Source organism: Macrobrachium rosenbergii, chromosome 52 (genome assembly GCF_040412425.1).
Source record: "Macrobrachium rosenbergii isolate ZJJX-2024 chromosome 52, ASM4041242v1, whole genome shotgun sequence".
In the NCBI taxonomy this organism is placed as follows: Eukaryota; Metazoa; Arthropoda; class Malacostraca; order Decapoda; family Palaemonidae; genus Macrobrachium; species Macrobrachium rosenbergii.
Window position 1 is genome coordinate 28,537,042 of NC_089792.1, and position 16,629 is coordinate 28,553,670.

The 16,629-nt window shown below is 37.2% G+C and overlaps 1 protein-coding gene across 1 annotated transcript; it reads right to left on the reverse strand.

Moving 5' to 3' along the window:
* Positions 1-579: 579 nt before the first annotated feature.
* On the reverse strand, positions 580-16,226 carry LOC136833780 (putative inorganic phosphate cotransporter). Its single transcript, XM_067096032.1, has 8 exons — positions 16,045-16,226; positions 15,027-15,260; positions 10,318-10,405; positions 6,353-6,570; positions 5,638-5,787; positions 4,532-4,664; positions 3,740-3,981; positions 580-3,583 (listed from the first exon to the last, which is right to left on the reverse strand). Exons 1-8 carry the CDS (start codon positions 16,195-16,197, stop codon positions 3,284-3,286), a joined length of 1,518 nt encoding a protein of 505 aa, XP_066952133.1. The 5' UTR covers positions 16,198-16,226; the 3' UTR covers positions 580-3,283.
* Between the last annotated feature and the right edge of the window lie 403 nt (positions 16,227-16,629).

Here is a 16,629-nt window from a genome sequence, read left to right on the forward strand (position 1 = left end):
ACTATAAGGGGCTTTCTATTTCTATTTCTATAGCTTCTATTCCTGTGAATTTACTGCCTCCTCCATTAGGTCTAAAGTGATGATCACGATGTCAGGTTACGGGAGTCATCCCCCCCCCCTCCCCCCGGCCTTCTATCGCATTCGCAACTTGGAAGCTGACATTTTCGGGTGTGTAAGCTCTGACATCACCTTTCTTAAGGAGTGGGTCTGAAGTATGTAGATGGTTTGTAACATGAACAAATGACAAATTTACATTTTTCACAGGTATATTAACCTGCAGTCCTTTATATAATCACACCTCAAACTAACTATGCATTTGTTCCTGCTGTCAAAGGAAGAAATGAACACCGACAGTTAAACAAGAGGTTGGTACTTGGTAACCCACCCCATCACTCACCTGCCACTAATCAACTATCTTGTTTCCACGATCCAGGTAGGCTTGTTACCAAACTTAAACGACAATGTAAATTACCCTAATTTAGTGAGCTATTCGATTCCTCCTATCGCACCTCAATAGGTCCACCTGGTGGGACCCACTCATCTGTAATGTTCGGTTTTTAGGTTTCTGAAACAACGTTCCATGATTGGTTGGATTTTTTATTCTTGCAAACACTTTGTCTCAGCTGAATTACGATCTGAGAGTCAATAGATATTGATAAGTAAAATTACTCTAGGATTGGTAAAAAAAAGTGTAATCAACCTAAAACAAAGCGCTACAAGAATTGTTCAGTAAATGACCATACTCAATCAATGTGATTTTTGAAATTGTAAGTGTTGCAACAAAAGTAATCACGTACAATCAGTCGAAAAAAAGTTCACAGGAACAATTTCCAAAAAGTTACCGTAGGAAATATATTTAAAATTACAAAGAACTGATGCATAGACAGTTATCACTTGTTACAATAATAACTGTGTGGGTCAGTGATCATATATATAAACCAAAGTTGTGTGTATCATCTTGCAAACAGAGCTATCAAGTCATTAATATAAAATGTTGTTGATGTATCTAACTTTTGTAACAAATTTTTTGGATAATTTTGGAAGGAACTTTATTTTACGGGAATGACTTGAGAGAGTGGCGTGTGAAGGTTAGCAATTTATGCCCGTTGCAAGTCCATCTTTCGTCCCATTTCTTTACTCCTATTTTTATCACAAGCCCTCCATCCACACTTTCGTTATCGTAACCTCGCCTCTGGTTTTCCTACCTTCAAATTGTCCTCACGGCCACCCATGCGGCCCACCACCCTTTAATCTTACCTCGTGGTCACCTTAGAATTCCGAAAAAATGCGACACGGTGCTTAAAAATTCTTTCCTCTTTTTGTTCCTAGACTGAGACAAGTACAAACGAGGGTCAGTGGGTCTTTCACCCTACTTTAGGGATAATGCCTGATCGCCCTTTGCTTTCCATGGTCAATAATTGGGGGATGAATAACAAACTGATGGAGATAGCAGGAAGGAGACCAACTGCCCGATGGCACTTCCTCAGCAGTCCTTTCTGCGATTGGCCGAGGCATAGCTATCGCCTCTCCTCTTCATCAACATAAAATTCTAGAAGCTGGTGCCACCACGCTCGTCATCATTTTCATAATTTATTAACTTGTCTTCCTCATTCTTCTTGTTCTAAGAAATCAGTTTCTGTTGTCTGTACATGTTTCACCAGCCATCCTGAGACGTTATTCGTCTTTCTGTTAGTTACTATTACTCGAGGTAGCCTGAGCATTGAGCATTTGGTAACTGCCTCGATCTAAATAATCTGAGGTGTTGTGTCTTTCTTAAACCGTGTCTGAACTGCCTCAATCTAAACCCTTGTGGAATCTGCAGAGGTGTTGTGTCTTTCTTAAACCGTGGTCTGAGCCTTTCCTGTCCCCACCTAGTAAAATTATGGGACATTATTTGGAACAGTGTTAGTTTGTTTTTCTAATGTATATTTCTTCATCATTTTCAAGCGAGGTAAATGAAGACTATTTTAATGAAGTCCAGTTGAAGAACTAGTGAACTGTGTTTTTCTACAGAAGATTAAAAAACAGGTTAGGGAAAAAATAAATTACAATATTCACCGAACTAAATATTCAGAAAAATAATGATCTGACCTGGGCTGCAGTTCTGCAATCATTGTTAATTAACGGTTAAGAGATATATATAGTTGAAATCTCGAGTTGCTTGACCCTGATAAGTGAACTGCATTCACAAACCTTGTGCATTTATTTACACTGAGATTTTGAATATTATTCTCACGACAGAGAGACAGCTAATTTTATGGAAGAATTTTATGGCTGTATAATGCATCGCAATATCTGTCAACTTCAAACACTAATGTGTAGGGTTCTCTGCAATTTTCGTTAATAAAAAGTACTAATAAATATTGGGGATTGTATTTCAAAACAACCTGAACTTCGATCAAGTCATGGGATATGTAAGCCTTAGATATTTATTTAATTTTGCCAGCCTTAAAATTCAAAATGAATGAAAATTTGTGTAGAATAAGACTAGCCACGGCTTTTGTAAATATTGAAGTAATAATTCTAAACAGTATCCACCTTGCAATTCAAAATGAGGGAACCTTTGGGAATACACTTGACTACAGCATTTGTTTGCCTTAAATGGTTATGCAACAAAAGGGTGACATGGAAGCAAGTCTTGTTTAACTGCAACTGATTATACAAACACATTACATGAGTATAAACATCACATCACACTCAACGGTTTGGCGCAGTATAGGCCTACATGAGATGTGGGAGAAAAGGATTTAAATTACCATGAAACAAACTTCCATCTCCTAGTCTGAGCAACATTCTATAAAATACCTCAATGAATATTTCTTAGTTGGAGGCGGTACCACACAGATAGTCGTATTTTACATCTAACTTTAAATTTCTTCGATTATGCTTTCAATAGAAAGCTTTAGTTAATTGTTCGTGATACAATAAACGGTAAGTCTGTGGGTTATTCCACTTATTTTCGTTGTATCAAATAACTGACACTTTATGCCCTGTATTTCAGTCATTATCACATTGCAACAGTGAACGACAGTATAATGCCTAGATTTTTTATCATTATTTTCATTTGCAGTAACACTAATCTTTCTTTAAGAGCATTCATACTTGAATCGCAATCTGTTTCCAATTGGGAAGCGTCGTGGTTCTGTATTCATTACGTTTTTTTAAACTGTATAAATCGTCGTTCAATTGACATCTTTTTTCTCCACGTCTGGTTTTAATATTTTAGTAGTTACTTCTAATAAATATTCAGTTGTGATTTGTTTCAGATTTATTTCTCTTGGGCTTACGAGTCACGTTCATAAGCTCTGTTCATAAAGGTGGTTCTGAGTTTAGGGTTTGTTACGTAAATATCGTAGGGATCCAGTTCTTGCTTGGATGTTGAAGGCATGCCTGTATTCTCCGCAGGCTTCTTCGAATCTTGTCTCTTCGATCTTGTCCCGTCAGTTTTATCCTCGGCGGGAATACCAGACACAGTGTTCCAAGGTTGTTCTGTTCCCGAAGCAAAAAGCAAGAAGACGATGGCATCGGTGATAAACCAAGCGGCTGATATGTAAAAGACTTTGTTCCATTGTTCGAAAGTTTGCTGTGGGTAAAGAAAAGGCCAAAATAATATCGAAAATCGCGAGGAAGTACAAAGTACTTCAAAGCATGTAAGGAACAGCGTTTTTCTCAGTAATATATTTTATCAAAACAGTGTAGAAAGCCACAGAGGACGTTCTGTAACCGGCTAGCGTTTTACCTGGTTATTGGTCAAGGCACCAACCGTCATAGGTGCCAGCCACCCAGGGATTGTCGCAGCAGCGTTTGTAATCCCAAAGAGGGTACCAGCGAAATTCGGCGCAATGTCAACATGATTGACCATAAATCCTGTGTATACTCCGCCTTGGAGTCCAACGGCAATGAAAAGAAGAGCGATCGTGGCAGGTCGATTACATGTGAACGTTGTCAAAATTAGGAGACACACAGCAGGTCCTACATGTGCTGCAAAGATATAAAAAAAACTCTCAGGTGTCTGCGTATGTCATATTTGTCCTTTGAAGTGTCCCATCTACCTCAGGGGTACAGCACCCGTCCACTCTCATACTTGGTTTACTGTCCCTATAGCCTGGCTTGTTAGTATGAAAGTCCCAAGCCTCACTTGTAAGCATAACAATGTTATAAGCCTATTTCGATACATTGCAGCAAGTGTGTTTGGAGCTTTTCATCGATTCAGTTTTATCTAAGCATAACTTCACAAGCTCATGAAAAATGTCAAATAATAAGTGACTACAGCAATTCAAAGTGGTGCAGGTTGCCAGTCACCATTAATCAAAGCACTCATAAAGAGAAGATTCCAGTAGAGATCCACAGGTGCATCTGAATGAAAAGCAATCTATTTCTGTAAGACCTTTCGATATAGAGGGTAACTGATATTCTAACTAACACCAACGTTGTCCTATTCTGAGTTTGTGATCGCATTGTCCAATCAAAGCCAGGGGCCTTTTGGCACCCCTCCTTATATATACAGCCATCAAAATGTAAATGAACTTACCAATAGTGGTAGCAATTTTTCTGACGGCTACAGTCGACAGCTTACCAGCCATTCGTAACTTGTCACCAGCAAAGCTGATCAGCAAACTAAAGATCCACATCCCAAGGTACGGCATTCCGGACAGCAGAGCATTCTAGAAAATTCACGTGAGGGTTCTTGCAGAAATTACGGTGTTGATGAATTTAAATGTAACTATTATATAAACTTTCACATAAGTCAGTATTGTCTGCACATGCACATAAATATATATATTATTCATAAGTAGTGCATGTGTTTATAAGTGATTAACGGTCTATTGTAGTTTCGATAAAATCTGATACAAATGTAAACATATCAGCACGCACATATTCTACTGTATATTAAGTGACTTCGTCACTGTATCACTGGAATTTATTTAAAAATAGTATCATATGATACCATTACAGGTAATAAAAAAATTACGAGAAATACAGTAAAGAAATGAATGCAACCGTTGGAAAAAGTACAATGAATGAATGAAGAAGAGGTCGGTCTAAGTTGCGTTATCTGTTATGTCACAATGGCTCCTTCTCTTGAGTGAGGTAAGGTACTGGACTATGAGGCCTAGTCTGGAATTTCGGAATCTGACGAGCAAACAAGTGACGCAGTATAGGAAAATTATAGGACTATATTATATATGTATACATACACACATATACATATATGTATGCATGTATACGTGTGTGTGTATTAGAATTAGAATAATAGAAATACATTCCCGTCTCTGAGTTTTGATGCATTTAATTGGTTTAGAAAGCAACAAAAGATTCTATGCGTGAACATTTAATTTCATTGTGTCCTAAGTCAACTAACCGCTTCTTCCTTTGGAACTAAACACTAGATCTTTACAATGCAGAATTAAATTCAGCAGAATTAAATTCAGAGTAGCTTTCCTTTCCATATGGTTAACAAAAGCTGGTTATAAGGTTGGCGAACCAGGATTCCTTTGATATCCATAAGAGCCACTTTTGTTGTATCTTTCTCGTTTGAGGCACAGGTTTAACCAGCACACGGAAGGCCCTGGAAGGACTCAAACACTTCCATGAGAATCAGTTATTTTCTAGGACTCGGCCAGGAAGCATACCTACCGACTTGATGTCTTGCATGAGCATATTTTTCATGTAGAGAGGGAGGTCGGTGAGCAAGGTGTAGAAGCCCCAGTTGTTCCCGACACCTGCAACGAAGATGGCCCAAAAAGGTGGGGAGGATAAGATGGATTTGACTGGCACTGGAGGAACCTGCCGAAAATTGTAACACTGATTATTTCCTCGCGTCAGTTCAGGACATGGTCTTCCACCTTTGAAAAATGAGTAAAGAAAACAATCTTTGTCGTACAGATGGTCATGTTAATACTCCATTTAATTCAATCAAATTTCCAAATGGGGATGTATTTCTTATTATCAACTTACAGCAAACAGTTACTAGATTCGTGATGCTTAAGCAGTGAAACCCTTCTAGCTTTCGATATTTGTAAATCTTAGATAAAAATAGAAATGAATATCATTTTTTTTCTTTTTTACATCCTACAGAGCTAACGCTAAGGAAAGAATTTTTCTTATTTTTGCCATATCCACAATGCTGACAAACTAAACCCTGATCGTTTCCGCACCCTTCATTTTCTTTTCCTTATTTATTTTTTTTTTCTTCTGCAATAAGACTTTTCCAAGTAAAATAGATACAATGAATGCAACGCTCCTGGCATATTTTAAACGACTCTTTAGGGAATAACTGTTTTACACTAAGCAAGAGAACCAGTGACTACAAAGAAAACAGGCTGAATTATAAGCTGACAATTTCCTGTACCTTCATTTCTTTACTGCCACCCATAGAGTTCAGGATATATTGTTTCTCCGCTTTCGATATCCACTTGGATTGAGTGGGATTGTCGGCCACGATGAAGAACCAAAGGACACACCAGCATAGTGTCAAAGCTGCTTGGATGTAAAACACGGCTTCCCAGCCGAGAGCTGCAATGATGGCCGACGCCATCGGGTAGGCGATGATCGTCCCTGCCTGCGATCCTGAAAATTAGGAAATGAGTGAGGATGCCTACGAGTGGCGGTTGCTAGTTGGTGTTCAGCACATCTGGCCTTATGCCAACAAGTGTCTTTTCCTTAGGGGGACCCTTAAAATTGTGGTAAGACGCTGAAGGGCATAAGAGGCTGGTGAGGACACTCACCAACCAACTGAGACCGGGGCAAAGATGCTTCTTTATACAATTACAGATAGTCTTACTGCAAGTTATAACGACTAGTTAATTATCAAAAGAGTAGGAATGATTATGCACGATTTGAACTGCAAATTTCTAGGTAAACGTATCAGCTGTGAACATGTAGCGTCAATTACATGGAGTGGCGATCTCCCTGCCGAACGTGTGACCTTGGGCGACCATATTGAAAGGTCTCGATCCAGCTCAGAGTACTGTACTTTATTACTATTATATATTATTTCTATCTTTTTTACTATTATTATTATCATTAATTTTACTATTAAAATATTTTATTATTTTAGTATTATTATTGTTATTAGTATTATTATTATAATGACTTATCATTATTATTAACCTAAAACAGGTTATGCCCTCCACCATTGTGGTCATCATCTGCTCTTGGATCTAAGCAATGTCTAGCATAATTGGTTTCTGAAATTACAGGACTTTCTTTGCATACATTTCACTAAGAAAAAAATGTATAATCACTAAACACTAACACTCACTAAAACACTTTGGCACTCACACTCACTAAACCATTGTACCCACACTCACTAAACACTCTGCTCTTGAACTAACACTAATAACACAAACACTGTAAACCCTAAACACTGAATAATCGCTAAACCCTAAATGCTCATTAAACCTCTGAACACTCATTAAACACTAAACAGTCAATGAAAATTCACTAATCGCTCATTAAACACTCATTACACGCTTACAAAATAAACATTCACTAAACAGACATTTATTAAACAATAAACACTCACACACTAAACATTCACTGAATACTTACACACTAAACATTCACTAAACACTAATACTCACTAAACCCTAACACTCACTAAACACTTACACACTAAACGCTAACATTCACAAAACATTCAATAAGCCCTAAACACTCACTGAATACTTAAACACGAAACATTTCACTAATTTTCTAAACAAAACATTCACTAAAACCCTAAACATTCACTCAACACTCAAACAATCATTAAACCCTAAACACTCACTAAACATTCAGGGTAAAAAGAATTCAAAATCGCTGAATAAGCCCCTGTTCAATTTGCGCAGTTACCAACCCTAAAGATGGACGCAAGGCTCTGCAGCGCCACCATGGTGGAAACCACAGAACACTCAGTACTGGTAAAAGATAGCATCTCCAAACAGTCAAACATAATCAGAGGAGGACAAATTCACTAATCTGTTTTCCATTTTAACTCACTCTTATGCTCAGCATATTATCATGGCACATAAATATAATGACAATTTAATTTTGATTTTAGAATATCATAATATGTAGAGGCCACAATAGTAAGAACATCTCATGGCTAAAAAAATGCTGAGCAGTACATAAACATTTGAACTGAATTGAATATAGAATTTCGGTCGAAGGCCAAACTGGGACCTATGAGGTCATTTACACTACAGTAAAGGTTTGTAAGGTGTAACACTCAAAACCTAGCAGTTGCACTATGAATCAATTGTTAGGAAAGGGTGGAAAGTGAATACAAAAGGAGGTACAGTAAAAGGAACGAAAGGGGTTGCAGCTAGGGGCCGAGGGCACGCTGCAAAGAACGTAAGCAATGCCTACATTGCACCACTGACGCCACTACTCCCCTACGGGAATAGGCCTATAGGTATAACACTAGATGTGTCAACCAGTCTCGTCGTTTAGGCATGTTACTGTGATGCATGAGGACGCCTGCTGCATTTTGTCAGTCATTAGGAATTATTTGCAGTATGTATTATGTCACGTTGTGGACAAATTTGTACTAATTATTGTATACTTTTGTCAATAAAATAACTAACTAACTAACTAGGCTTGTATGATACGGTCTATACCATAAATTTTTTTTTCAGTTTTAGACATCAAACGTAGTGTTAGAGTTGTTAAACAAAAAGCATACTACCATACTTGGTTTTTCAACGAAATTCCGAAACGTCACACTTGGGGAGGGGAGAGCGTTTCAGGACGACGTAAACAAAACGTAGAAAACAATTCCTATTCGATTTTAAGTTAAAATAGCTGTTTGTTTTTATCTGTAGCAAATCCTTTCTGTGCCAACATGTCATACTTTCAACATATTATTGTGGCAATTAAGAGCAATGACGATTTCAGTTTTGAAATAATTCATCTTATATATGCCACATCAAATACAGTAAAAACACGCTTGTCCGTTATTGAAAAGGCTCAGCATTAAGTACAAGTGTAGGTCACTGGTTTTGTCAGCAAGTCTCGTCTTTTACGCATGTTAACGTGAAATTATTTCAGGACGACTTAACCAAATCCTAGAAAAGGACTTATGTTACTCTAATGGAAGCGAAAAATATCCGTATTTTTTGTGTAACAAACCTTGGCTTAATGTATGTTTTCATCGAACCAAATGTCTCACAGATTCGTGATTGCAACAAAATTTAATTTGGTATCCTAGGCTACACATATGCCCTCAAATTATTCACTTGGTAATGTGCTATGTCATTTAAATCTTTCTCTAAGCACAAATTATTTTCGCATATTTAAAAATAATTTCTTCACATTAAAAGTTATCGAACCATCATGGCAAGGAAAACGTAGCCTTTAAGAATGGTAACAGCAAGGAAAAAGAATCTTAACATAGCAAGTGCTATGCCTGTGCCTACGGATTGTATTTTTATTCTTAATTCCAAATTCCAAAATTAATGGCAAAATTACTTTATGGTATCGTTCAAAAGCCAAAGCTTTAGAACTGAAAGAAATGACCATTTTCTTTTGTCGGTTTTGTTTATAAACATTTGAGACTACAGATTAGATTGTTCTTCAACTACAATAAACAATTACAATAAATTTTAATAATTTTAATCAAACCTATAAAAAATTACATATTTTAATAATAATCAAACAAAGAGGAAAATAAAAAGCAAAGCTGCCGTAGTGCTTCGTCTCTACATCATAGTAATATGAGCTGCACGAGAACTTTCAACATGTCCGCCCGAGGTCGCACGCTCGGCAGGGAGATCGCCACTCCATGTTATTGAGGCTGCATGCTCTGTATGCATGTCTGAAAGCGTGTTCGATATCTAGGGAGGAGGACTGGAGTTCGATGATTATTCAGGGATGATAATTACAAAGACTGCGAAACAGTCATCGCCCGTGTAGAAGAAATTGGGACCCGTTTCTTAAGCCCAATGATGGACTGACTATAAAGTGTCTACTCTTTTACAATATTTCAATAGTACTGTTTACCATTTATTTACTGGTCCTAACTGTTTCTTTCATCTAACGGATTTTAATCATTTTTCAGCGAAAAATATACGTAAGTTCTCGCCTTTGGAACATGCATCGCTGCATTAAATTCTAGGTATAAGATTACAAGATTTGTAAACCACTTAAGCTAACCAATTCAATGGTGGTAGCGTCTTGCTACTTACAAACAAAAACAAGGTTATTCACAGTCACTATACGCTCTCAGTATGATGACATCCTCGTATTAAGTTCAAAATAATTTTCAGCACTCTGTAAATGCAAATTACTATAACCAGCCTACGTCAGTAATGACAGCCTTGCAATGATCCTTACCAGCATAGACTAAAGTCGAGATGATGGAGCGTTCAAGCGGTGGTGCCCAGTTGGCTAACAAGACATGCGTGGAAGGGAAAGTTGGTCCCTGGAAAGTAGAAAGAAACGCGTTACTGTGATAATTTTTTATAACACACACACAAACACACACACACACACACACATACATATATATATATATATATATATATATATATATATATATATATATATATATATATGTGTGTGTGTATATATATATATATATATATATATATATATATATATATATATATATATATATATATATATCTGTATATGTGTGTGTGTGTAAATTCACAAAAACACGTTAAGTTTAAATTCAAAAGGCCACAAAGAGAAACGAAGCAGAGGATATGGCCCAACCGGTTGCGTCTATTAAGACACTTTCCTAAGGAATACCAGACACCTTTTGATCTGCAAGGATAAAACAGAAAGCGTAGACAAACGTACAAACAGTAATCACGTGAGAAATTCAGTGCTGTTCAAACTGTTTAATCACCGAAAGAGAGAAATGAACAGCACAAAAAGTGTAAGTACATGGTAACAGTGCAGCTTTTGTTCATGTTGGAGGAATTATCACGCAATTGATTGGGCTGGCTCTAAAATATTGGTCTATCTTGAAAAAGCGTTGGAAAGAAATATAAGTGAGTCAAGTTTTATAAAAGAAAGTTTTGTTAAGAAAACGAATACTAGCCCAAGAATGTAAGAACTTGATCAATCTGTTTCAAAAGGAATATGTCAAATATACAGATTTTCTAAAGAACAGTGAATCGTGGCCCAAAGGACAACAAAATGACAGACTTGGTACTTTCCATTGTGAAATAGTGCAGATCAAACGCCTTCTGGAAACATGATTCTTTGCAGCCTGTCAGTCAAATGGTCCCGTCATCCCGCAGCTACAAACGACTTCGTTTATGTACAAACACAAATACTTTCTATTACGTACAAGTCCTTTGGAAAATGTCTTAACAGACAAAAGTGGACTGGACCTGTGTGTGTGTATATATATATATGTGTGTGTATGTATGTATGTATGTATGTATGTATGTATGTATGTATGTATGTATGTATGTATGTATGTATGTATATATATATATATATATATATATATATATATATATATATATATATATATATATATATATATATATATATATATATATATAATACATAATCAATAAACTAAAAATGTCGTTTAATATCAGTTCACGCTACTTCGAGAATATCACCGAAGGGGAATTATGAGTGATAAATGGATTGGTCAAACCACTTGATGGTTAATTGGTTTGACCACCGACTGGACTGGTTGGAAGGTACTGTGCCGAGTGTTCGAGAAACTTCGGTGCCACTCCATTTATCACTTGTAATTATTCCCCTTCGGCGATATTCCCGAAGTAGCGTGAATTGGATGTTAAACGACATTTGTAGCTTAATGATTGTATATAAACCACGGTGATGTCATGAATTTTAGTTTTTTTTAATGGTTATTAATATTAGAAAGTGCCCATAAAAATGAAACGGGGAGAAGAATGTCAGAATTTTGATTTGCATATCTTACTGATTGTTGGCGTGCTCATTTTTTCTGGGAAAGGCCTTTTCTAATGAAACCCGTGTAAGACAACATATGTGGATGCGCAAACATGATGACCTAGAAATGAATGTGGTTAGAAACCCATTGTATGACTAAAACTCCCGTGAATTGCCTAAACCATTATTGTTCTGAAAGGGATGGAGATGCTACCAAAAATATAATGCTGTTCTGGTCTTCCGTTGTTTCGTTTGTATAAGCTTTTCCTCGTTTGTTGTACCTGTCTTTACAGTTTTAATTATATACATACACATACACATATATAATCCATTATATATATATATATATATATATATATATATATATATATATATATATATATATTTATGTATTATATTATTTGTATATAGATTTTATAGGAGTGCGAGAGTCAATTTATTTTTTCATTAGTCTTTTCAAGCTTTCGCTAAATTCCTTCATCAGCAGTTAACTGAAAAATGATAGGTCCAATCATCTGAGGTTGTTTTTAGTACAATGAATGTTTTAGGACTGCGCTTTATCCTTTTTAGTATAATGAAAAAAAAAACACATATGAAAACGCAGCATTTATACAAAATAGTGGGGAGAGGAAAAAGTACTGACCAACGAAAAATCAGGGTTTGGGGATGAACTTAATCTAGAATCCAGAATAAGACATCAAAGTTTGCAGTAAGTTGACCAGGCCCTTGCGTGGGAAAAGGCTTTAGGTGTTAGGTATGAGTTCAGTATGCTGCTGGTGACCTGCAGATACTGCAGTGATAGGAGGTTGAAATATTCTTCATACTGAAGGGGTTATTGATGGTTTTGCCTTTTTCATGCGGAGGGCTTCAATTAGGGCGGGTTATATGGGGTCAAATTTGCACTCGATAATTTCTATGCTGGTGACAAGATCTCTGATTAGGAATAGGCCTAATTCTCTCTGAACCCTTTCTATGGGCCTTTCTTGGTTGCAGCAGGTGGAACATCTCAACAGATAAGTCTTTCATTGCTAACAGTGTCCATCCTATCAGTACCACAAGGGAGGTAAAACTGTTGCTTACTACTACTAATCAAAAAGACTCCAGGTAACATGAAGGCACTTGCTGGTATTGTTGAGGCAGTGCCTGGAGTTTGTGACCTTCACATACATCATTTTCCATAATGCCTGTTACACTGTTCTTGGTTAGTGGCACCTCTAGGAAAGGAAGCTTACCACTGGTGCATCTCTTGCTCGAGGTAAAGGATGCTCCCCTGTGAAGCTTAAAGCCTTAGCCTTTTGTGGTTCTGGGAAGACCTAGAGAAGGCACATTTTAGGCCAAGGTTCAACAGGCCCTCTCGGTCCTTGGTGAGTGGGATAGACACTAGGTTGAGGAGGCAGGCCTTCTGACGGACCATTTTCTGATGGATGTTGCTCAACCTCATGAGTTTCCTCATGAGCTTCCTTTTGGTAACTTCTTTATGCTGTTATAGTTCAATCTCCAAGACACTGCAAAATTCAAAATAACCTCCAAGAACACAGTGTACAGCATAAAAAAGTCGGCCAACAAGTTCACTGAGAGGGAATCCACAATGTCCTGTTATTAGCCAGATCACTACCTCAGCCTACCAAGTAGTGGATAAAATTGGTGTACATCCGCTTGATCCATCTCAAAACAGGAGTTTATCCAAAGAAACAACTGCAGGTGTATTACAGCCCTCATTGAAAGTAGAGTCCTGCTTCAACAACATGGAGACACTGAAGATCTTCCTTGGTACTTGCATAAAGAAGGCACTCCTCTAAAGCCCTAGGAGCACGGTGTACAGACAAACAGATGGCATCATCAGGGGCTCTCCACTGTGAGTGATCTTCGTGAATTTTGTCGTATGATGCATTAAGAAGGAATTTTTCAATGAGATGGACTCTCCTATCCTATATTTCCCTTCCGAAACATCCTTATAACTCGGAACAGTGACACAGGCATTCAGATCTCAGAGCATGCGAAGGCCACAAACTCAGGGCACTGCCTCAGTGGTGTCAGTGAGTTCTAGTCATATTACCTTGATACCACTGCCAGTGTCTACACCTGTTGAACCCTCTCCCATTGCAGCCATTAGGCTGCTATCCATAGGGAGCTCATATGAACCACCCAACGTGTAGGGAATACCATTTTTTTAACACTGGTTGAGAGGGTCATCAGAAGAATTTTAAACAAATACAGTAGTATGATAATCAAGACAATTACCTAAATTATGATAATGACACAATGACCCTATTTCACTGCAAAAAAAAAAACAGATGTGGACATCACTTAAATATTATGGAAAATCAATTCAAAAGAAAAAGGTCAAGCTCGGAAAATCCACCCTATTGGAAGCACAACAAAGGTAAAAACTGTTGTTTGCTGCTAATAAAAAATAAAACAAAAATTCACCTGCCACCTCCAAGACTGTGCCATAAAAAGGTACTATCAAAAAATGATATTGTCACTGGAATAAAAATTATTGAGTACAAATACAACTTCCGACACCTCTCCGACATCTCTCCCTACTTGAAGCCCTCCACATAAAAGAAGAAACCCAGCACTATCACTACAAGATACGACCAAAGCAATAACAACAGTCTTAAATAATTGGACCTGATTAGTGTGTATAAATGATAAAACTTCATACTTAGCCCATGTTAAAAACTTGCCAATCAGCCACCATCATGGAGATGGGTTGATATCAGTTCTAAGTAAAGAACCTGAATTCAGCAGGGATATGTCTAACAGAGTCAGTATCAACTTAGATCTCTCTTGGTAGCCAAATGGACAATTCACCCATCTTATCACTGTATCTAAACCAAAGGCCCAGGTTCGACTAATGGCCAGGGCAGATGCAATTATCAGGTGTAATTCCCCTTGGTGTAAGTTATTCCTAAGGTACGGTGAATCTGATATAAGTGATACTTGAAGGTTAAATTTTTGTGAATATAAAGTCACTTGTGCTTACTTATTGGCTGATGTCACTTGAAATTACAGTGTTTTAAAATGTACTGTTATTTGCTGATGAAAATCATTCAAAACTTTAGGAGTTTTTACTTCTGTTTCATGAATACAAGATAAAAATCATCATACCAAAAGTCCAGCAATAAGGTAAGTCTTAAAGGACATCTTTTCCTCACCTCAGATATTCCTAGAAGAACTCTGACAAGGATAAGCACAGTAGATCCCCCTTTGGCCGCCAAAGGCACAAAGCAGGAGATGATGGAGGCTAAGAAGAGGGCTCCTCCAAATACTCTCCGGAAACCGAAGAGTTCGGCCAGCCTCCCACCTGGGATTTGGGTCCAGATGTACCCCCAAAAGAATGCACCCGTGATCATGGACTGGGTGAATTCATCCCACTCGAACTCTCCTTCCTGTAATATCATAATAATAACAACTAGTGTAGTGAGGATACAGAATATTTGTTTTAGTGGTCTATTTCTATAACATACAAAGTTCATTAACAAAGCTATGTGGTTACTGTTATGCTTTGTTACATATAATGTAACATCAGTTTTACTTTAACCAACACAAGTCAAAATAACTTAAAAATTAGTCTTTAGCTTATATTGTAAACGTACTTATTGTATTGAATAGACCTTGATGGTTATGTGTATTTGAATAGAATTAATGAAATATACGTGATGGCTTATTTTTTATACTTTTTGATTTTATGATTTAGTAATATTATTAAGATAAACCGGAAAACACCGCAAGTGGTTATTATATTACAAATTTACTCTTGAGAAAGTCCATGACTGGCTTCTAGGCCCCATTTTACACAGACATAGGGATGGTAATAAATGGAAGTATTCGGATTCAAAAGTGATTGGTTACATCTGTAAAACGCTCAACTTACATTTGATTTGTCTTTTTGATCACTCTTGAATGAGGACAGAACAGCCCATGGCAACCAATCATCTCTATAGATCTTTCTTAGCTGTGGGTGCTAGAAGCTTCAGTGTGATGGTCTTTGGTTTGCATGATCAACAATAAAAACCATTCAATCCTGCCAGGGTGCATGGCCAAGTTGTACACACACACAGTATGGACAGTGATAGTCGATGTAGCCATTCATTCAAAGTGTGCATGAGTAATTTGCCTAATAAAAATACCAGCCATGACTTCCATTCAAAAATATATAAGAAATGTACTTACACTTTCTGAGGGATCATCTTCCATGCCGTCTCCAAAGTGACAAACATCTTCGATGCTCGAATTGGACGAATTTTTGTGCTTGACCATAGCAACAATGGTAAGGTTGATGTTGACTCTGAGCATATAATTGAATACCATACCAAAGAAGCTCATCAGTGCAACCACATAACGTACTGGAAGGTATCCTGTGTAAAAAAAAAATAAGTTGTTGGTTTTAGCTAACATGAAAGTGTGGTTGTGCTCTGTGATGTAAATGCAAAGGTGAATGACAGAGAAAGAGATGGTGTTGTGGGCAGACAGAAAGTTCCTGGAGTAAATGTGAATATAGAGAGCATTGTGAAAATACATTTGAATAAGGGCCTGATAATTGGAAATTATACTTTGGAAAAAGAAAATTAAGGAAAAGAGTATTGTCGATTATTTGTTAGTACAGAGTAGATGGAAGAGTAAGTTGATGAGTGTAATGGTGGGAAGAGGAGTGGCTGGAGGCACATCTGCTCATTATTTGGTTGAAGTAGAAGTAGGTAGGAGTTTACATTGGAGAGGGAGGAGTTAAAATGTAGCTGTAAGGGTAATTAAGACGAA

Bases quoted from the DNA above. Each gene is read 5' to 3' on its own strand.
- LOC136833780 (XM_067096032.1), bottom strand. From the start codon at position 16,197: ATGAGCTTCTTTGGTATGGTATTCAATTATATGCTCAGAGTCAACATC. The intron at 10,406-15,026 runs GTGAGGAAAAGA...TCTACTTTCCAG, and splicing joins TTCTTCTAGGAATATCTGAG to GGACCAACTTTCCCTTCCAC. The intron at 3,982-4,531 runs GTAAGTTCATTT...ATATCTTTGCAG, and splicing joins AAAAATTGCTACCACTATTG to CACATGTAGGACCTGCTGTG.